We start from the raw sequence: 24,287 nt of genomic DNA on the forward strand, positions 1-24,287 counted from the left end.
TCAGTACTCTGTAATCCTGATTTTTTGCCCTGAATCTACCACTTTCATCAGTCCCAGAGATGCAGTAAAGCATTCTGCTACAGCATTTTTCTCTTTTATTTTGCTATCACACAGAGGCAACTGGTTCTTCACATAAATAAAGTCTTTGATCAAAAGTCTGCCTTATTATGAGCAAGTTAATATTATTTTCACTAGAATATTTAGTTAAAAATAGCAAATAGTAATCAGCTCTTGGGTTTTTTAACTGTAAGCACGGGTGTTTGGTTTAGCATGGCGCTTTGGAAGTAACATAGTTCAGGTCATCCGGTGGGTTTCTTTAGGACTGCATTCTGAAAGTTTGCCTATTTATCATTCCATTTCATTTTTTCAGTAGCTGTTTAGGTTTTATTTTTAATGCGTAGCAGATTTTGCACGGAGAACTTTATAAAATCAGACACATCTTGGGCTCGTCAGATACCTATGGAGAGGTACTACATTTTGGGATACAAAACTATTTGGACAGGTTTGTCACTCTTAGCATAGCCCATAAAGCAAAAGAAAGCCCCTTCTTTCCCATAAGATAACTGAAGTATGATGCATACATCTCAGGTAATTCTACCAATAACTAGTTTGAGCATCTAGTGTGATGCTTGCAAAATTCAGGAGATCAATTACTAATCAGAAGTCCAGCTAAAGTCTTACATCCTCTTTGTAGGGGGATTGTGTCTTTGAGGTGCATAGGCTGGGATGATACAATAGGTTTTTGAGGAGTGTAAGTTTTGGCTTTCCCAGTTACTCCCAGGCAGGATGCAAGAATTTTCTCATCCTTTGTAAGTTATCTCACCAGAGCTCCAGAGCTCTTGCAGTAGCTAAATCTTTCTCATATTTTTCTTCTTTCTCATTCTGTCATTATTTAGGATGAGATTTTGTGCATTTGAAAAATGTTTTATTCTGTGAGTTTCCCTTTGGGAAGTCATTGGGATTACTTAGAGAGTTAAAGGCTCTGTTCTGTGCTGTACTTGCACAGGAGCAAGCATTGCTGTTCATGGGAGTCCTCTGCAGCCTGCCAGTCAAAACCAGCATACACTGAGTTTGAACAGATCAAGACTGACAGATGAGAACTCCTGTTATGAAAGTACCCAGCCATGAGGCTATAGCATCATTTTAGTAAACTTTTCTGTTGTTTTTCACAGCAATTATTTTTTCTTCTTAAAAGGCAGATAAGAAAGGTCAGCCAAGACTAAAAGTGTTGGCAAATGTAGTATTGTTGCAACATAGACAGTGATATTTATTTCCACTTTTTTGGCACTTCATAAAGAAGTATCAGTGTCATCTCTGCTCCAGGAAATTCACAAGTTTATATGCTATTATGAAGTAATGGAGATTGGGGCTCTTCATAGGAAAGGGACCAGAGAAAATCACATGTGTATTTATCTTCATAGTTTCTCCAACCACCCATGCTCTTTGATATGTCCTGTTCTTAAATAGATTGTTTTTTGTCTCTTGGACTGGTATCTTTTTTAATAAAGTCAAACAAAAGGTGGGACAGGTTAGCTGCGTTTGATATCCTAGATATTAAAAAGGACAAGTAGAGACCAGACATGGTTATGATGGAACAATGGTAAGCAATAAGGGATTAATTTAATAGACTCTGCTGTGCAGGGGTGAAGTAAAGAAAATGCTTTACTTTAGGTAGGAAAAGAGCTTATCAGAACAGCCTATTGGATAGATTTATAGATATTGAAGTGGTCTGGTGGAAAAAATACGGCATTGAAGACCTCTGTGTTCGGTTTCTAATGATCACTCTCTCATGGGTCACTTGCAGTATTTTAGTGAATGCTCAACATTAATTGTTCAAGGAGGAGCTATGAGTCTCTGACAATTGCTTTCAGTACCACAGGAAACAAATAAGTAAATATTCCAGATGTACTTTCTCAATATCTAGTCAGAAACTCCTCAGTTGTCTAGGAATATAGGAAGTTATTTGACAATATCATGTAAGACCTTGTGGTTTGCCTCCCTAAAAGTAGGAATTACAGCTTGGCAGCTGCACTACATATTGCGCTTAAACCTCTGTGACATTTATGCTGCTGTTCATATTACAACATGTCATTAACACTGTAGAAGTTGTTGCAGGAAGAGGAACAACTTAGAAATCACTATTTTCTAAAACTCCCTAATACTGTGTAGCTGACAGCCTGGAGAAAATCAGGACATTCTGTTTTATTCATACCTGTCTTCATTTTGCATTTAATATTATTGAATGTTCAATACTTAAGCAGCGTTTGGGCATTTCTAAGCTGCAGTCTCCACTCCCAAATGGGTCATGCACTTTGCTTCTGAAACAACATTTTTTGTTCTGGTTTAGTAGAATTTATCATTTTTTGGAAAGTATTAATTGCTATTTTGTGATAAATTGTAGACTTAAACAGCAAGAAAATGATCAAAGTTACCTTACACAACTTGAAGTAGAAAAAGTAGCTTGTCTGTCCTTATACCATTTTCTGGAAATTAGTGTATGCATGGCATCCTCAAATACGTATTCCTTAAATTGCTTTTTATTTATATTTCCTCAAAATTAAAGAAACCTTGGTCATCTTATCTAAATATTGGATTTGTTTTAAAACAAGCAACAAAATCAACCAAACAAAAAATGCCCCAAAATCTTGAAAGCGAAGTAAAATCTAAAGAGATGATCACTTTGCAGCACTCTAATACTGTGGCATTGAACTTTCTGCATTAAGATTGTCACTGAATGTTTTTTTCAGTCATTTCCATCAGTGACTGATCTCAAATAATCAATAGTAAACCAGTCATATTAATGCACATTTTCTTAAGACATAAGGTGTTGAATACTTAAATATACTTTTCTACAAACACACTTATTAATAGTGTATTTTTACAAGTCAGTGCTGTATAGTAAAAATGCAGAAAAACACTTGAGATTCTGGGTGTGTATATATATTTTTTTGCATCAGGTCTAATTGCTGAAGACATTTACAGTACGTCAGGGCCTGTCAAGTATGTGATGTTGAAGTGCTGTTTCTCCTGCTCTTTTTGAGGAGTGGTTTCTAAGTAAGAAAAACATACACACACCCTTGGGAATTCCCAGAACATCACCAGCAGCGGATAGCATGAGAGATTTTTGTATGAAAGAAATCTTTCCCTATGTCCTTTGTATTTGTTTTTAGTTTCATGTTGGAATTACTGTCAGAAGAGTTCATACGGGTGAATGTGGATTTGTTAAATGCAGTTAACAGTGCTATTTGAACAGCGAGATTTGGAAATAGGAAGGAATTTAGTGATTTTAAATGAAGACCTGGACTACTTGTTTTCATGATTGTAAGAATATTTTTTTTCCAGGAAATCTTAGTGAAAATAAAATCAGAATTCCACTGAGGCGAACTTTATATTAAAAATGATTTCAGAAAAAACACTTTTCAAACTGCTTCTGCTTTGGGATGCGGATTCGTGAACAGTCTATTGTTGATATTAACACTTAACATGTCATCAATGTTTATCTTTTAAAAGAATGAAACATATGTAAATTTTTTGAACTGTTCACTGATTTCTGCAAAGTAAATATTTAGCAGGAGCTGCATTTCAGTTTAAGCAGTAATAAGTATTCATAAACTGTAGATGATTATTTTACTGTTACGTCAATGTAATTCTTCTAGCTAAAGGAAATAGTTGAGAAAACAATGCTAATATTTTTTGGAGATGTGGTTCTGTTCAGTGTAAACATTGCGTCTTACTTTGAGCAGTCTGGGGTATTTCTAACATTTACTTTATAAGGGCTGGAGAAATATCTGAAATAGGTCAAAATGTGAGAGAAGAAATGTTCATATTTCCCCTCCCCAATCTGAAAGAACAGTTTCCGATAGGAGGGAAGTTTGCTTTCTGAGTTCACCCTTTCACATTTACAAAAGTTTTGAGTGCATCACTACCAAAAATGTGGTCATTCATCACGAAGGGAAAGTGCTAGAGGTAAAGGGTAAGGCCATGGACATGAGATTTTCTTTTTGGTTCAGAGTGAGCAGCATCAAATCATTGGCATGTGCATTACATTTGCTCTCTGATTCATGGAGATTAACAATGATAGTTTTTAATCCAAATGATGGCTGTAGGTTACTTACTCCTTGTGTAGAAGAAGAGATGTAAATATAATCTAATTAGAAAATCTCATTTTATCTGTTAACTAATTTCTCTTAATTATATAATTGATAAGTTTGTCACCTCTTAGTTTATTTTGTCCTGTAGTCTAGTGTATTTAGTGACTTGAAATATCATTGCTTCAAAGAGTATATTAAAAACCCTATAATGTGAATTATTCTTGAACTTGCAGAGTAGAAAGATTTGGATAACATGGAGATAGAATGTTTTAGGTTTGTTTTTTTTTTTTCTTTTTAAGTAAGATCAGCCTAGATTAAAATAACCAACAAGTATTGCTGGCCTAGGCCTTTTTTCATGAGTTGTATGAAGAAGGAACAAATTAATCTACAGGAAAAAAAACATTGTCTCAAGACATCGTTATATGCACTTACAAGAAGAAACAAATCATTTCCCCACAGTATTAAAAAGTCCTAACTGGAAACATAAATCCTAGTACCTTTTACCCTTTTTAGATTGTCATTATCTTAAGAGGTAGGCTGATAATTCTTTGTATCTAAAGCAGAAAGGTTGCTCGTGACTGGAAGGATCTTGGCACTGTAAAGAGTGAAAGTGTCCAATTTTTACATTAGAACCAAAGATGCCTTATTGCGGCTCAAAAAAATGAGAGAACTATTCACATACTTCAATATTAATGAGAATATTGGGACAATATAGTGCAATGTCAATACAGTCAAGAAGGGGACCCTTAAATATAAGAGGGATATATTTGCATTTATAGATTCTTAATTTGTGTTTCACTGCAGCAAAATAAAGATTATGGTAGTGGGATAAAATTAAAAAAATTAAACAAACCTGTTCTCTGAAAATCGCAAAACTGATTAACTTTGCTGACAGTACCTATTTTTCAATAAATACATCATCTGAGCTCAATGATGACATTTGAATCTTGGCACTTCTGTATGAGAATGATGCTGCTTCTGATTCTTTTAAACATGCCTGAACTCCCAGTACGTGAAACAGGCTGGTGCAGCATAACTCTGCTGCTTCCGAAGTTGCTTGCTGTCATTGCTTTTGACAATATCTGTTTAACTGTTGGTGGTGGTTAGAAGGTGTGGCTGTACTTTGGCAGTTCAGTGGAAAAGGTATTGAAAGCAAGCAGGCTTAAGTAAAGATCTGGGGATTTTTTTCCTCTTGCATCCAGGTACAAGTGTGAATTGGGATTAGTCAGTCACTCACTCTTCTGGACCTGTTAATAACCCAAGAACATCTGAGGTTTATGCTTTTATCCGCAAGTCACAACTCTTGAGCTGAAAATCTGTAGTTTCTGTGGCATCAGTTCCAAAGCGTTATGAATTAGCCAGTTACAGTTATTTACTGTAGTTAACCATATACCTCAGCTCATTTTCTCATTGCTGGAGAGCTACTTTTCAAATAGGAAACCTTGAATGACTTTCAAGACGGGGTAGTTAACAAGGAGGGTAAATACCTGTGTGTGAATTTGTGCTGAGCCAAGTGGTACTACACCGATTAGTAAAGGCTCATCAGCTATTTCATAAGTATCTGCAAAAGCCGTAAATATGTAAAAATACGCACCATGGATGTATTTTTAATGCTGAGTATGTAGTAGTATAGCATGTAATAATGCTTCCTAGCCCACTTATGATGCCACAGGCCTAACCATGTGACTAGAGGAGCCTTAAGTTTAGCTTTACAAAAACAGTTTGAACTTTGGTTGTGATGTGTCCCAAGTAACCAAATTATGTTACGTTAAATAGTATTCCACTAGTCAAAAAACCCCATAACATCATACCAACGTGGTACCAGGAAGGTAGAACAAACACAGGAGCCTGTTGTGCAAGATTAGGAACTGGGGCACAATCAGATGCAGAAATTGGTAATGGAGGACAGCAGAAGCAAGACCACTGGCTAGGTAGGGGAAATAGGGGACAGAAGGAGAAGTAAAGGCTAGAACAGAGTTGAGCAGAAATTGAACAGTAGTCCTAAAAGATATTCTGACTCCTCTAAAAGCTGGGGCAAGGCACCAGGCAGGGCCAAGGTCTGCTAAGTCCGTTAGTCTTTATTTATCAGGAACCACTTGTAGGTGCAATTCTGAGAACCTAGGTAAAATCTTCAGGCCCATTTATGACAAGTTGTAGATCAGAATGATGACAGTTCTTCCCCAGACTCTGTGGAAGTGGTCTGTTTTCATTTGCAAGGACAAAAGTGAGGTAAGGGTCATAAATATTTACTGAATATAGTTGATAAGACTGCCTGAGCCAAGATCAAGGGAATCAGTTGAATAAAAGAATATTGTCTTTTAGAGTGGTCTAACATACATTTTTGTCTTTCTTGGCAGTTTGGCATTAAAGTCAAACTCAGCTAGAGGAAATACCAGCTGTAGGTTACTCTTTCCCTGTTTCTCTTTTCCTTTGCTTGGAACTGAATTGGAGGAAAAGGTTTACCTATCAGTGGTGGCAGCAGAACTACAAAAAGAATCCTGTCTTCATGATGAAAGGTTAGATGAACTGTTATAAGAAGATTTCCATATGATGTTTGCTAGTCTATAAAGCTGTAGATGTAAGTTGGTGTTATATTCTGACAGTTTTCTTTAGGTGAGAAGCTTGGAGGTGTACCCTTCCTTAAGGGAGATATTAGTAAGGACAATAAGATTAGACATGTATATATATATATCTGTTCGTCTACTGCCGGTTCCTTGGCTTTCTTAAGTTTGGAAGATGCCGATATAGTTCACGAGATCATGCACATTGCTAAGCTTTAACAGTTTTGTTTGTAAAACAAACTTTTATTTGTAAACTCTCTTACAAAAAAAGCCTTTAATTCATTCATTATAATAAGCCCAAATCTGTGAATCTTGTAGATGTGTACTTTTGGAGACATTTATGGCATTTAAAGAGAAAGCCAGAAATTATCAATCAGTTCATCATCAATCACTTCATCATAAACATGAGAGAAGTGGGTGGTTTTTAATGCATTTGTCCATAACTTTTATTTTTAGCTTCCAGGAAATCTGGGGAGAAAAAGAAAGTGAAAGAAAATGGTTCAGTTTTGAGAGGATAATTGAGGGAGAGGTTGGGGAGTAACTGCTAATAGCAGGCCATCAAAAGGTCAGTGACCTTGATGAATTGAATACTTTTGTATTGGAACAAACCATAGAATTTGTATCTAACCTGGGAGGAGCCTTCCTCCATTTGGCCTTGTAAATGGGAGTTGTGTCTTTGGAGTCATGCCAGAGTGGAACTGCTCATTCATTATCACCACTTAAAGCAAATGATCATAGCCCTATGGCACATAAAATAACGAGTGTAGCTCCCATTTCGCAGATAGGAGGCATATATTATGATTCACATATGGTCAAATGTGTGGTGGCTTTTGGAAAAACTGCAAAAATTACTACAATGAGTAAATCTCATAAGGAAACAATTCAGTGAATAGGAAATTTTGCAGTTGGAACCATAATTAGTGACTAATGCAGGGCAATACATAAGCTTAATGAAATAGGATAGGATTAAAAGACAATGCTAAATTTATTCAGAGGCTAGCATATGTTCTCATGTGAATAATTTTAGATGTATTCCTAATCCTATTAGTTTCATCTTTTCATTTCAGTGAAAACTAAGTTTTTAAGTGGCAATTTTAATTTGAATTAAAGTAGGCTTATCTAACTACTAAGAACTCTACCTCATGCTATTCCTATTATACATTATGAAGATGTTCTGCACTGAGGAAGTGAAAGAGATGGTTCAGGGTTCTTTCTGTATCTCAGTAAGGCCTGGCAACAAATGGCATAATAAACTACCTGTTTTAATAAGATGGAATAAAAAGAGGAATACAGATATCAGGTGAATCTTGTGCCCCATCAGTTGACGTGAATCTCATGTGCATCCACTACTGGATGGACCCAGCATGGATTTTCTCATGGTGTGCTGCACAGATCCTGGCTGTGGGGAGGTGCCTTCTCCCTCCCATGCCCTGGTGCCTTTTGTCTTGTGTAGAAACAAAAACATGTATTTCCTCCTGATAAGCTGGAAGGTTCTTTGATAACACCCAGCAGCACACATCACAGGCTGGCTTAGGGCTGGCCAACACCTTCCCTTACCCATGCTCACAAATGGGCTTCTGAGCCAGGCAAACAAGGACCAGTACATCAGACATGCCTTTTCTAAGATCACTAGGTCCTTGAGTACAATGACTTCCATGAGGCTCCCAATACAGAAAGCATAATATATATGATAATATATATAAATACTGTGCTGTGGTGTAATTCACTGTTTTTATTTTATAATTTCATCATGCATTGTGCTGAAACAACTGAAATGCTGGCTGTAAAATTGCATTGCCATTTTCTCTTCCAGAATCTTGAAGGTCACTTCTATAATTGTCAGAGAATTAGTAATTATTTGGATTTGAATGAATACTTATGAATACTTGTATATTGTAAAATATTCCTTACCTAGTAATTTCTGTATTAGCCATTCTTTTGTGCATTCTTTTAAGTAGTGAAACCTGTGATGCATTAAACGGATTTTATAGAGATTTTTATTTTATGCATTCATGTGTTTTTCCGGTAATAGAAATGAAAAACCCAGAAAGGTATATGTGATGCTGGAAATCCCTAGGTTCTGGTAATTATTGATCCACTGGAGATGGCTTCATCTGATTAGAGCAGCTGAATGGAGAAGGGAAGCTTTATGGAAACAACATTCTTTTTTTAATAACGATTTTAAAGATTTAAATAAAAAGAATGTCCTGGTTTGTGTTAGGAGCAAAGCAAGCTTCTTTTAGACCCTGGATCAAATCACCACAGGTGGATGTTGTGGCCAGCAAGAATTCACAGCAGAACTTGTTTAGTCTCTCCTGAGGGAAGGTTGCACAGCTTATCGCTAGTGGTGGTTGGACATTGCTCTTCCATTTCATACATAAATCATGCCTTTATCAGTAAGCAGCAGGGTAAGTTTCTTGCCATCTTCCTTAGTCTCTGAATACACAGTTATTTGTATAAAATGTATTTGTGTGGCTGAGTATAAACCCCCAGCATATTCTGAATATTGGCTGTATTTAATATTCTACTTTGCCTTTGAAACAATTCAAAAGGGAAAAAATACTCTTCTAACAGTTATATCTATCAAGTTGTTATTCATTACATGATGTATTGTCTCATTTATGTGACAGTCTTACAAGAAAAGGAAATTCTTTTAAACTCTTCATTCAAAAGTGATTCTTTTCCCTTAAGCTCCTTCTTTCAAATTTGCCAACCTGAAGACACTTCCAGACACTCAAGTCGAATTTTACAAACCTAATCTGTTTTAAGTAGTGAGCTGTTCTTTGAAGAGTTTAGTTGCTGTTTTGTGATGTTTAGAAAAAAGCATATCGGCAGACTAGTATTATTACTTGAGATTATCTTTTCATTTTCTTTATACATGCAAGATAGATACTTGAGCATCAGTCCTACTTCTAAATTCTGTAGAAAGGAATGTAGGGCTGATGTGCATATGTGGACAAGAGCACAAAGTGTGCGCTGCAGTTAGAGTTGAAACATAGAGGTTTTTGGTTTCTTGGGGTTACAGCAAAAGTGTATCTCTAATAAAAAAATGTTGAATTTCTTTATAGTTGATCTTATGAAGAGTTCTCACACTGACATGAGACCAAGAGTGAACAAGGGTCAAGGAGATTCTCTGCCTAATTTTTAATAGCATGTTAAGAATTATCAGTTGGAAACTGTTGAAGAGACAAACAGAAATACAAACATTATTCTACAGTCTGCAACTTGTTAAATGATGTGGCCTCTAAATTTGAAAGTGTTCTAAATATTACAAATAAAATAACACCAAAAAAAATCTCATTGCAGTTTAAATTTCTTAAAACAAAATAATGAAGATTTAGTCCAAGCTATTACATGATCCAGATTTCCTCTGGAAAAATATTTAATTTAATAGGCAGTGATAAGCTCTTTGTTTTAGGAATCATTCTGTATATTTAATAGAAAAGTGTAATCTTGCTGGAGACTTCTGAGGAATAGCCAAGAAAATCAAAAGCAGAATAATTATTTTCTATCAAGGTACTTGGCATTTTTAGAGAAATTTGGTGTGACTCAATTTGATCACTTTGAAATCCTATAGGATATTTCATGCCTCTGAAAATAACTGTATATCTTATCAATAAGAAAGATGTATCTCCAGCTCCTACATGTACACATTTTGTCAGCAGCATCTACTGCCCTAGATGGTTGATGAAGGAAACAATTGCTTCTGAAGTTTAAAGAAGCTAAGTAACTGAGAGACTGCTGTGCTTACAGTGCTACAGATAACAGCTGCAATAACTGGCTCCAAAGCCAGTTGTCATAGTCTAGTTGCAGCTACATAGCTTAGGACTAGATCTCTACAGCAGATAGTTTTGGGTCACCTCTTGGTCCTTTGTGGTTCTGTGAAAATGTAACTGTTATTTTGTGCTTAGGGATATTTTGGAAGAGTTGGAAATAATAGGGAGGTATTGCAGCCTACCAGAGTGGTGTTTGTGTGTCTGGAAATGGAAAACGTACGTTCCATTGCTGAAGGGATGGTGTGAAAAGGTGTGGAAGGTGACTGATGGTGCAAAGCCAGGTCTCATGGTGTTTTAGAACTTTGCACGTTAGAGGGAGATGTATCTGGGGACACTGTCTGCAGTCAATGATCCCCCTGATGGATGCTCAGCTGCTGTCTTGGAGAGATCAAAACAGATCAAACCCAGCCAAAGGAGTAGGGTATCATTGAAGTGGCATGAATAGTGAGGGATCCAGTGCTTGGCCTCCCTGGCTGGCTGCCTGTTCATTAGTGGAGACATCATGGCTTGACTTCGCGAACGAAGATTTGGGAAGGGCATTTACCCACGCTTACTACAAGCGCGCTGATGACTAAGAAGGCCAATGTGGGATAGGCAAATCCGGCTACAAAAAGCACAGCAGAAGGTCTCCTTGGGTGGAACAGGTGGGACACGATTCTTCCTGCGTTGTCTTTTCTCCTCGAGACTAGTTCTTCGTGAACTCTCAAAGGAGTCAGCGGCATTATGTATGGTGTGCCTCCAAGTCTCCCGATTGGAGGCCAAGGTGGACCACTGATGGTAGTCAATATGGCCAAGGCTAAGGTATTGTTTCAGGGAGTCCTTGTATCTCTTCTTTGGGGCACCTCTCTTGCGGCTACCAGTGGCAAGTTCACCATAAAACACGATCTTGGGGAGGCGGTGATCCTTCATTCTAGAGACGTGCCCTGCCCAGCGCAGCTGCAGTTTCAGCAATGTGGCCTCGATGCTGGTGACCCCTGCCTGTTCGAGGACAGTGACATTAGACACATAGTCAGTCCAATGGATGTTTAGAATTGTACGGAGGCAGCGCTGATGAAAGCGTTCCAGGAGTCGCAGGTGATGACGGTAGATGACCCATGATTCAGACCCATATAAAAGAGTAGACAATACAATGGCTCTGTAGACACTGATCTTTGTACTTTTAGTGGAGACATACCACCTATAGTAAGTCCTACATTAGGCACCAACTTTAAGCACATTATTTGAATAAGTAAGTGCCTTATTCAGGAGCCTAGTGACTCTGGGTTTCTTTTATAAGGAGAGGTGTCTCTGGAAAGTAGCACACCCTAATTACAAACTCTATCAAATACTTCTTATTTTCATGTAACTGTGCTACTGGAAATGAAACTCGTGCTATTTGGAATAAATATTCTAGCTGCATTTTTGTTAAGACTATACCGTGTTTAATGGGAATGTTTGGTTTTGTCTTTTTTTCCCCCTGCAGCTGTGACTCTGAAAATAGGTATCTTGGAAATCCACTTAGGGGAACATGCTACTGTGAGTACTTACGTTTTTAATGTTCAGTACCTAAATGCTTTTTACATATTATGTGATAATTTCATTTCCTTAGAAAACCAAAATATTTTTCTTAAGATTTTCTGAAGTTGGGCATGTTGATATTGTGACTGAAAAATAAAATGCTCCACTGGGCTTCTCTGTTACTTTATCCACCAGCATGAAAGTTAAAATCTACTAGAAGTTGATTCCTTATGCCTAGGTTAGAGGGAATGACCAAGCCATTGGGTTATTCTCTGTACCTCGACATATGTGAATGAAAGGGATAAGTGCTTGTATCGTTGTTTATGAGACAGAATTAGTGGTGGGGAAATGCAAAGATGCTAAGCAATGCTGCTTTCTGGGGATGTTTTGAATGGTTAGGCAGCCTTTCTCCCAGGGACATGCTACACAGCTGCTTTCCAGAGTACCATAAAATGATACTGTGTCTTGTCTCCATGTTCTTATTGTTGTACAAAAGGTGCCTCTGGCAAAGTTACTTTAAAGCATCACATTTTCGTAGTCATAGTGGAAGACCTGAAGGGATGAGGATGCATATTACCCATGTGCAGAAATCCCTTGGTAAGCTGTGCCGATTTTGTTGTGCCAGTATCGATGCTAAATAGTAAGTTTAATCATCATAAAAACATATGGAATATTGGAGAACATTATTTTACCTTTTGCAACTTTTCCACATACCTGCTCAGTGTCTGACAATTGGATCAATTTTTCTATAGCGTCCTAACATCATCCCTGCCTGAAATTTAAATTTACAGAAATACGTATCTCTGAATATATTTATATCATTCATTCTGAGTTTTGGTCTTTTATATTTTCATTGTAGAATATATACAGAAGCTTCGTTTTAGGATCTCTTTAAGGCATCATTTACCTAATAAATGAATGTTTCATTTATTTACTAATATTTCTTTTCTATCTTAAATGATTTGCATCTGCAAGGTACGTTTTACAGAGCTAAATAGGTACACGCTAAATTACAGATGCTGACATACACCTAGGCCTAAAACATTTACTCTTCTTGCCAGGCATTAAAGAAACGTGGTGTGGGTTGTTTGGTTTTTTTTGTTCTCACAGGCAGGTTAGATTCCAATGGAATTCTTTAAACTTGAATATTCCTTAAAACTGTGTTCTAAAGATACTGTTGATCAATAGATTCAATTTCATTTGTTATTTGCCACATAAGAAATTTTTCTTGTTTTAAAACAAATTTCAGTGTTCAGGGGAATTAAACTTTTATCTAGGAATTTTATAAATCTTGTAGATTTAAAGCTAGATAATGTGTACACAAGAAGCTCATGCTATGAAGAGAGAGCCATATACACTTTTTGATATGTGTATCAATATTTATTTTGTCCTTTAAAAATAAATGTTATTAAATTTGAGAGATGGAAAAGAAATGACAATAATGAGATTTGTGGACCTCAGGCACCTCCGAGAACAAACTTATTTTTTTGCTATCATCTTGCAGGTTGGCTCTATAAATCATGTTGGAGAAAAATGAGCTATATTCAAGATACCCTTTCACCTTTCACTCACTACTATTATTTGTCTTCTGTCAGATTTCAAAATAGTTTGAAGATCTTGTTGTCTTAGAATGATAAATCTTCTTTTAATACTTTTAATCATTTAAAATGGCGTATATAAATGATTTTCAGAGTTACTTTATCTGGAGGTGATAAGGAGCCTATGCTAATTCCAAATAATTGAGTTCTTTATTTCTTGCATTTGGAGGCTGACGCACCATAATGGGAAACTGTTAATTTGTGGATAGCTGACTGACCTCAGATTTCAATGACAATTGCTTATCAGCACCATCCATTACCTGCTAAATCATGTATGAAAATATATATCTGTCATAAAGAGATGTTCCCATTTCTTACCTACAGATGTATTTTAAAATATGGCTGTCCCATGGGCTATAAGAAAATATGACATTTGGGTGGTATTTTTCTGTGTTTATTTCAGTACACTGGAAGAAACTTTCTCTTTAGGCACTTCTACTGCTACTCTCCTTGAAGTGAAGAATATTCTTACTTTTACAGCACAGAAATAGTTCTTGCTCGGGAGGGAGAAAAATACGGAGCATAAGCAAATTGCATGTACTTATGAGCAGTGTCCGGTTATGAGAAAAATTCTAGGCACATTTGTTTCTCTGACTCAGAACCAAAAATCAGGGAACGGTATGAAAATAGGAATACAACTTATAATTTGCTCTGTGGTTGGGATTTTCTTCAGGAAAGCTTTTAGCCATGTGCCTGAATTCAGACATCCTCAAAATGACCATTTTAAGGGTTCAAATTTTGTATTTTTTTTATTTTCACTTGTGGAAATACTGCCCCAAAGTAGAATGCTTTCCTTAGCCTGAACCTTAGAGTTAAGTCCTGAGGGTATGTCCAACTTTTGTCTGATATTGGATGACATCAATTCCTCTTTAACAGCAGAATGTGGGTTGAGAATGCTTGTTGCCTTAGAGGAACTTTCTGCAGTTTGTGATACTGTGAATGCCCGCTTCCCTATAAAAGTTCAGCTGGTTTCCTCTCTTTCAGCTCTCTGCCCAGTTTACCTAGTTCTTGCCTAGGCCTCTCTTCCCTCTTGCTTGTTACTGCCATCTTCAAGCCTAGGAGGGAGAATGGACTGGTGATGATGTAGGTACTGGTATTAACAGCAATAGACTATCAATTTAAGATACTAAGTAAACTCTCAAGTTGGAGTTAGCCAGTGAGATAGGACAGATTGTTTTAGCATCTTCTTCTTTTCCTTTTGTAGTGATGTAGGAGAGTAAACAGAATATTAATACTGTACATGGCTTGTGTTGTAATTGGAGAAGTCAACCAGCACAAATGAAAACATGGGAAAACAGGTCTAGCATGATCAAAAAGAATGAGATTTATATAGGAAGTAACATACTGCGACAGTGCAGGGACTTCCAAATACAAATACTATGCCAAAAGAGAAAGTAGTGAAGCCATCAAGTCGTAGGGATAACAGGAGCAGTTTGTTAAACATCAGGTTCAATGTATTACAGCATTTGAAAACATGACAGTACTGGATGTGAGTAGATTTTCTGCTTTAAATTATCAAAACTTAATAAAAGTAGAGTAGGAAATGCGTACTAGTGTGTGCAATAGTGTAGTATCTAGGATGTGTGAAAATTATCACCCATTGATTCTATTAAAACTATTTTTATTTCATGACTTCATTGTATGGAAAAAGCAGAGAGAACAAACTTCTCTGAGTAAGAGAATAAAGAAAAGCTTCATAGATATAAAAGTTAGAAAAATGTAGAATGCGTAAGAATGCATGAGCAGCTGTGTTATAGTCTTGTCTATTCTAGTACCCAGTTGTCAGTAGAGGCTGAATATGAATGCTAGGGAAAGAATATAGCAAATGGACAAACAAACAGTGCTGTTTCTCTCTTTACCTCCAACAATTTGCATCTCAGGAACTTTTGAGAGGAAGGATTTCTTGATCCAAAAGTGTTTGATGTGCCATTGCTTAGGAATAGCAGAGGAAATTTAATGAAAGATTTCTTACACATAATAAAAAGAAGGCTATGAATATAACAGAAAGCTTTGTGAATTTAAAAGCCACAGTTCTGTTTGTCCGTAGATGTTCTTGTAGGTGGCATGTAAGTCTGTTTCTGGATGGTTTCTCTGTAATTCTGGTAGGGAGGCTCTGTATCCCAAGGCCTTTCTGTCGAAAGCCAATCTTTCTGTGAATGATTGGAAGCTAATTCAATCCGTATAAATGAATTCTGAGTGGAGGCCAGAGGTGGTTATGCAGCTGACTTATGCATGTACACAAACCATAAATATACCATTTTGTCGAGATGTATTCGTATCTGTTGTTGCTATTGTTTTTTTGATATCTCAGCCAGCGTGATGTATAACAGTGACACCTAGATAGCAAAGTATGCATCCAAATGGCTGGATTAGTTCTTCCCAGATCAGCATTAGAAATACATTGCTGTTGGAATCAGTGCTCCTGGGTGCAAAGAAACATGCAGCCAAAACAGATGGTTTTGGACTGACTGGAAGGAATCACTGAGATAGATGCCACTTCTGTGATTTTGATCTGGGTTATACAGGCACAAAGCTTTAAATCATAAATGGAGAAATAGCTAAAACAGTGTTCTAGAGAAAATGAAAGTTTAAATTTACAAGTCATGGTTTATTACTATACAGAGGGTGAATTATAGGCTTGCTAAAACCCAATTGTTTTGAAAGGATGTAATACTTTTCTTTGTAAATTCTTAGATATCTGTATTGCTAAGGTAAAAAGTCTTTCCAAAATGTCTGTTTTACGGACATTACTTTGAGTGTCATGGTTTCAATGCTGTGTTTTAAACAAGAAGTACAAGTGATAGAGTCTAATGCCACTACACGCAAAAGCATGCAGCCAGTCAGTACTGTGAGTATAAATTGTGTTCTTTGCCTGCATAGTTGTTAGAATTCCCAGGTGAGTACTTGAGTTGCCTATTCCACTAAGGAATTTCCTAGCTAAGACCAATCTAGTACCAGGTATGAAAATATAGTGGAAAAAAAAGCATGTGGATTTAAATACTTCAGTTTCTTATTCCCTTTTACCCCTTAAGAAATAATGTTTAGAAGCATTTATTATTATTCCTGGGTACTATTATCGCCAGTGAAGAGAGGGAACAAGTAGTTTCTCTGCTTGGTTCTGCAGATTGGTTGCTCTTTTAAAATAGTCAGCAGTAGTGTGTTGCAGGGCAGCACACTTCAGTCTATGGAACTTTCACAGCACCCTAGGTCTTCATCTTCATGGAAGAGTAGACATGAAAAACTTCTGCAAAAAAAAAATAGTTCTAGGGACAGATGAGTGCTGGATCTGGATGAAACTTGGCTCTGGATGCTCTCAGTTTGTGGGTAGCACACTGGGATCTACCATAAATCACTTCCTGGGCTGCTCCAGCCCTGACGCTTGAAATCTGTTTTATGCTTCCTTTTCCTTGTAATTTCTCATCTCTTTTCTTACATGTCGGATGCTGCTAAGAAAGAGTTGTTCGTGGATCTTAAGAAGTTAATCTCAGCAGCAATTAGCTCAGAGCCCATTCTAAAGTGTGCTTATCTCCAGTGCTGGGAGTACCACACTGTGACAGTCCTCCCCTCCAAATAAGAGACTCTATAGTGCTGCACAGGGCTGAAGACACACTGGCTTCCCTAGTATTTCTCATTTTATACTGACATAATATATTGTTTTTTAATTTTGTTTTTTTTGTAAAATAAATTACAGATTTTTCCTTTTAATATTGCTGTGGACTTTCAGATCTGACAGACAAGAGCACAGTATTAGATGGTTGCGTGCCTGTCAAGAAATGCAAATATTGCTTAGTAGCTGTTGAAACATGTAAGGCAACCTGTCAGTAAGAAAATACAGTGTGAGCTTTGAGCACCCTGAGTGTGTGCAGGACAACATACGTGTCATATGGTATGCATTCAGGCATGGAGCATTGCATCTTATATTGAAATTAAGAAAAATATAATATCAAATAAAATGTGTACTACAGGTACCCATAAAGCACTAGGTGGCAGACTTGCTATGCTTAGAGAAAAATTAAACTCAAGAACATTCCAAGGAGAGTATTTTAGAAGATAAATAGCAAGTAGCAATTTTAATAAAACTGTTAGTGGAGATTTTCCAGATCTTTAAAAATTATGTTGAAACTTAAAGGATATAAACAATAAATTTTACCTATGAAAAAGGTGTTTATTTTAGTGCAGTTGTGAGATGTATAGCAGCAGTTAGATGCTTTGCTACTGATTTGTAGAATTCATGTTTACTTTTGGGACAACATTAAACTAAATACATATTGAAGCTGTAAATCCTCATGCTTGACTTAAAATAACGAGTTCCACCAATTGTGTCTAACACTGATTGACTTTGATACAAACTGAAGCAATATTTAGTATTTATCAATACAGTAACAATAATGACTCATATTCTCTTTTGAATATGTGGGCTTATACAAATAAATTCTATTTAAAAAGAAATCTTCTCAGTGTTTAAAGAGTCTTGTGGAACAGATTATAGTTTAAATCAGGCAATTCTAGGATGGTTTGAGACAAGATTAGCCTCAACAAACCTACCAACTTAGAACGCGTAAAGAGCAACAGGCAAATGGAGTCTTTGCCCTAAGCTAAAATAACCAAACTGTCTAAAATAAACAAACCAACTGTCGCCTTCCAGAGAATTAAAACAATAACCACACCAAGAAGCTGAAACTCCTAATTAAGTATTATGGTCTCACCCCAGGCTCTGCGTACCCATTTGCCAAATGCTGGGTTGGCTTTGCGGCTTTGTTGGGCAGGCTAAAGAAACAGTTTTGCTGCCAACCATTTTTAGACTTTGCTGTGAATTGAACAGTATTTGCATGTATGTACTTACCTAATATCGGGGATTTGCTTTGTTTAACCCTCCCCCTTTTTAAAATGAAGATTATTTGCTTTCTCTGGTAGCTTTTACTGATGTATCACTGAGTTTACTAATTGGCATCCCCTTATTGATGCTATTTAGCAACTTTTGCCAAAGTAGACAAAGTCCTTGTAGTGACTACTTATTTAGATATGCCACTTCTAAGTCAAAAGAAGATGCCACTACACTGGATAAACTAGCTTCTTGACTGCTAAGGAGAAGAAAATAATAGATAAACATACATTGTAATGTATGCAAATAAACCTGGGAGGCTGTTCCACAGGTTGCATAATTATTTTTTATATGTTTATATTTGTCTTGCAAACATATTATGTAGTATTAAAGTACCAATTACTATAAATTTACCTATTACATAAAAATTTAAGCCAGTATGAATTATGATTATTTGTGGAACTCTTAAGTTTTGAAAATCTGAATGAGGCAAGAGTGAGTGACTCGATGGCTTGGAAAACTCATTCAGAAGAAATACGTTGCTTTGTGTGGGACTGTAGCCCATATGTGAATCAGTTTTTTAATGTGAAGGAAACTGATGCAAATATCTACATATGTACAATTATTTTGTTTGTATGGTGAGCTGGGTTTCATAGGGTTGAATACTTTCTGAACCCTTTTGCTTTGTATGCAATGTACTGTGTCTGTTTGTTTCCCTAACCTATCTACAAAGACAGAAGCTGTCACTCCTCAAATGCCCGGGAGACCTTAGAGCTCCCCAAGACTGGAGTCGCAAGAAGCAAATGGCATAGTAAAGGATCCATCAGTGTCCCTTTACTTTCCCTTCTGACAGTGAAGGGAAAACCTTTGTGGTGGTTTTACACTTGCATTGCTTCCTGTGCTGACTTGCCAGGGAAAAGACAGAATTCTTGATCAGTGGAACTTCAAGGAACAATGTGTTCTAAAATCTTGAACCAATTGAAACAGGAAAAAAAACCTGCTCTGACTTCAGTAAATGGCTTACGGTTTGTGAGAGAATTTGTGTTGATTCCTTCAACTGGGAGTTCTTGGAGAAACAGGTATTCCGTGTCAACTGGGGTACTGTTCTCTGCTGGCAAGTATGAAACACTTGAGTATAGTTTAGCCTTTTCCATTATTACAGGCTGAACAACTAATGCAGCTGGCTAGTTATTGTTGAGGTATGCTCTTCACTTGTCTTGGGTCCTGAACCACCTCATCCTAGCCTACATATCTGTAAAAGTCAAGATAGCAGTCTAAGTTTTAGTGTTGTAAAGCCCTTGCAGAGTATTTGAATGATGAGCTCTGCAGGGTAGCTTAAATAAACCGAGCATCGTTTCTGTCTCAAGATGATGACAAGACCTTAGGTTAGATAAACTTTAACAAATCTTATATTAAGTAAAATGTGGACATTGTCACATTGTTCAGCTTTCTGACTCTCTAAGCTCAATTTCAGCATACTGTAAAGTAGCCTATGAGTCCTTGATACTAATTTATTGCCAGTTTTCTTAGCTTGAATTGTGAATATTGTTTTAAAATACATTCCAGAAATACAACCCATTGACACGAGAGTGTAATTTTCTAGTCACTTGATACAAAGTGTGATACTGGCATAAAATAGAAGAGCAAACTGTGAGAGGTCAAAAAGCAGCAGTATTTATTAGCAAAATAGATACAATAGCAAACAGGACATTAAGGAAAAGTTGAAAAATGTATCTGTCAAGGAATATCAAGATATATTGGTAGAGAAGTAATATGTCTGTATTTGATTTGTCTTTTTATGTTATGGGTAAATAAATATACTTTACTAAATAAATATACTTTACCCTTAAGGAAATGCCAAGGCCATCAGAATAATTTTGGAAAAATGACACGCTATGCAAAATGTGGAAAGAAAATTCTTAAAAGGGCAAAAATCTAACAATTTTTTCATCAGTAAAATCAGAATTTTAGAATTCTACTCTTGTTGAGTAGAAAGAGATACCACAGGCTAGCAGATTTTCAAGTGTTAAAGGCTCTCATGGCACTAGGGAAGGCTAATGAAAGAAAGGTGGAGGGACACCGGCACAGGTTCCCCAGGGAAGCTGTGGCTGCCCCATCCTTGGCAGTGTTCAAGGCCAGGTGGGATGGGGCTTGGAGCAACCTGCTCGAGTGAATAAAGAGATGTTAGAATGAACAGTAGACTAAATGGTGGAAAGAGAAAAATGAAATTCATCTAGGGAAGATGATGTACGTCATGCAAATATGTCGCCTGCTTCATGTTCTTTGGCAAGGATTGCCTACCACATTGTACGGTCCCTGAAGGGCAGGTATAGGTGATAGGAACAATCAGCGTTTTTTAGGTATCAAGAACAGACTGCCAGTATTTGCTGTAGTTTGCTGTTCCTTTTTACATGATAATTCACTTCCTAAAAAAGCTGTGTCAGAACGTTTGTGCCTGAAATCTGTCATAAAGTAGTGGAATCTATCAGTTGTTCAGTATTAAACTAATCATCTGAAAAAAACAAGCAACCAAGCATATGAACAAAAAGAACAATGAAAGAGGAAGAGTTTTATTTTGCTTGCGTGTTTCAGTTACTGGTACTTTCTTTCCATGGCCAAAAAAAGCCATGAATTAATGAAAGCATGGTCGTATCTAGTTCCTAGTTTATAGAAAAAATAGTGCTAGGGAAACAGAATATTTCTTTTAATGTCTGTCAGCTGTTTGAGGTGGAAATTGAGTTTTCCAAGTCACTTTCAGAAAGCAGTCAGTGAGCCCTGCTGTGGTGGCCAACGGTTCCCTCTCTCAGGCAAAGAATAAATCTCCTCTGAAGAGTGGGTGACTGTGGTCGAGTTGAGAAAAACAGCCTTTTGGGCTCCATTTTTCCTTTCCCTGTTCTTTCCATTTGCTTAGTTTAACCAGACAGTTTATTTTACGTGCTTAACTGCCAGCTCTACAAGTTAAATCTGTAGGAAGTGGGGAAGGGAATCTGGGTTTATTTTTTCTCAAGTTTGTCACTCTGTACTTTGTACTGAGGGTTGGAGTATTTCCTCCTATATCTGTTTTAAAGGGTTCCTAGTCTGGATTAGGCATTATTACAGATATACAATGTCATTTGTGAATGTTTGGAATGTTAATATCCCATCAGTGGTTGTTGCTGAATTGGCACTCAGTTCTTACCATGAGCAAAACCAGTGAGAAAGTTATTATTTAAGTCAACAGATTTTACTTAAATATACCCAGTGGTATTTTAAATTAAAAGATGCTTGTGTTATATCTGCTTTATAGAGTTGTAATGCAAAAGCATTTCTACTGTCCATTGTGCAAGTATGACGATTTAGCATATTATATCTTTTACAATACAAGTGCCTGTTGCAGTTCATGACTTTAAGATAGAGCAGACTGCACAGCAAGGTGTATGAGATGCATCATTTCTGTCTAATATGAAGTGCATTTTTGCAGAAAGAATCCTGGATTTATTTGCTATCAGAGGTTTTGGTTCTCAAAACTAACATGTTAAAATTGTTTGAGAAGCAGCAAAGAATATCAGCAAAGTTGAAACATCTCAACTTCAATTTACATTGTGTATTTTGTACAAATCACGTGGAGTCAAGCAACACGGGGTAAGTTCTGACATTTGGACTGTAGATTCCAGGTTTCTTAAGCAAAGTTCAACTAAATAATGAGAAATAGGAAATAAGAGAATTTTGAAAATGTTGAGATATTACAGGAGCACCTACTTATCTTCGTATATATATAGCCAGTTTAGGAAGTGCATGTTCTGTCTCCTTGTAAGGCTGAATCAGCTAGGGGTTGCTTCTGTGGCTGAGACCTGTGTTTAATTATTCAAGAACCAGGATAAAAACTCTGCTAATAATCCACATAGAAGTTATTGTGTGAATAACTTCTGAATCTTCAGAATTTATATGAAAACTTGAGCATATACATGTATAAAAGCATAAACAGTTTAAAAATATTGTTTACACTTTTGCCATGTCCATATTAAGGGCATCAATCCATGTTAACAATAAAAATCAATTTATTTTTTAAAAGGAAACATATTACCCAATTTGTAGGGTTTATAAAATAAACTGAAAGTTTCAAGGCAAGATTTAAAATAATGTTAAAATTTGAGTGCTTTAATTAATTATATGACAAGAAACATCCCTCTTTGGCAATAACACATAGAGTCAATAATTTAATGTTGTTTCTTAGATGTGAAATGTCAGTTGTCAGAACAAGGAGATTGAAGGTCTCTTCAGTGTGTATAGGCTATATTACTAGAGAAAAAGAAATAGGTGAAGGAGTGTTGATGCTAGTATATTGCAAAATACTGTTACATGGTAGAGTTGTAGTATTGATATGAGTGTTGTAAAGTTGGTGATGCATCTAGATCATTATGAAGAAAACTTCATGGAGAGATAAATTTTAATTTCTACCATAATATTTTAGTAAGGCTTTTTTTTTTTCTTGGTTCTGCTTGCACTTTTCTCCCACTTTTCTAACACTGCAAGAATATTACAAGAATTAAGATATCACAATGAGTGTCAGTTGTGACAAAAGTTCATTTCCTGAGCAGTCCTTACTATTAAATAATAACACTTATATTTTTTGACTAATCATGATGCTTGTGCCATGAGCTTTGAAATGCTCCATCATCAGAAACATCTAGACCTTTTCTCTAAAATTGATGTTTTAATAACTGTCAGTTGATGCACTCACTTTTCTTTGTTTTTTGTTTTACTAATATTTTGATTGTAATACTCTAGTTCATTGATTTCCAAATTCCATAGACCATGGTCATAGGGAGATCTAGAAAAGGGTCTGCAGCTGTTAACAGAAACCCTGTCAGTTGTTGCAGTATTTTCAGTTAAGGTTTTGGTGAACTATCCATGAAAAAAATAACACCTGGCTGTGGTCCATAGTTTAAAAGCTTTAGGAATGTAATCTTCAGTTTCTGTGCTTAAAAGAACCCAGGTAACTGTACATGTTCTTAAGTTTTTAGATTTCAGCAACAACTCTTTCCTTGGTCATCGTAACATTGACATACCTAAGTATTTACTTCTATGACACAGTGCAGTGAGTCTCACCCATAAGCTTCTTAAAACTTATGTGTCCAGCCTTAAATAACCTTGTAGATATTTCCATAGTCAGTAGAGATAATCAAGGGTTACTCACCTAAGCTCTGTGCATATCATTCTTAGAATGACATCATCTTCAGAAAGTTTTAGTCCATATAGTGTAAGCCTGTACCATTAGTGGTATAATTACATATAGTAACATATTAGCTGAATAAAATTGTAACACAAGGCAGCTTTTTCTGTATCTGGCCCTCACGATCCAAACTGACAACTTATTAGACCTGTCCAAATGGCAGCTGAAAAATTCAGAAGAGAAAGCATTTTTGTATAAAATTAGTTACAAGATTTGCTGATTATGACACTAATCCCTGTCTTTTCATGTGCTTTTTAGCTTAGTACATTTTTTAATGTACAGAAAAGAAACAATGACTTTGTCAGTTTTCAGATTTCAAAACTTTGAACTACTCTGAAATTCATTCTCACATGCCCTTTCTTTACATGGGAAAAGATGTATAAATAGTAAGTGCTGAAGTATTTTGAAGCTCATTCTGCACTCATTGCATTCAGCAAAAATGCAAGTTTTGCTAGTTTATAGTAAATGACTTTTTGTTTTCTCACAATGGACAAGTAATGTCAGACACCAACATATTTCAGTGTAACAATGAAAATGAGGCAGTGGATGACTGCTAGATACAGACAACAGAGGACTGAATCAGGCAGCTGCTCTGAAAGTTCAGAATAATTATCATGGCTGAAAATAGGTCTGGTGGTAACCCACTAACTTTGATATAAGAAAAGTAGAATTTATTTTGGTCACAAATGAATATGATTTATAGCATTTGATAATGGAACTTGGCTTCAAA

General features: G+C 36.4%; 1 protein-coding gene across 1 annotated transcript in view; it reads left to right on the top strand.

Moving 5' to 3' along the window:
• The window catches only part of ATRNL1 (attractin like 1), a 507,635-nt gene that overhangs the window by 173,395 nt on the left and 309,953 nt on the right, over positions 1 to 24,287 (top strand). Inside the window, exon 21 of the mRNA XM_061372770.1 lies at positions 11,891 to 11,943. Coding sequence (XP_061228754.1) covers positions 11,891 to 11,943 — 53 coding nt within the window. The remainder of the gene's footprint in view (positions 1 to 11,890; positions 11,944 to 24,287) is intronic.

This window comes from Neopsephotus bourkii, unplaced genomic scaffold (assembly GCF_033783945.1).
Source record: "Neopsephotus bourkii isolate Nb327-2 ecotype Australia unplaced genomic scaffold, CSIRO-AGI_Nbou_v1 NB_1615, whole genome shotgun sequence".
Lineage (NCBI taxonomy): Eukaryota > Metazoa > Chordata > Aves > Psittaciformes > Psittacidae > Neopsephotus > Neopsephotus bourkii.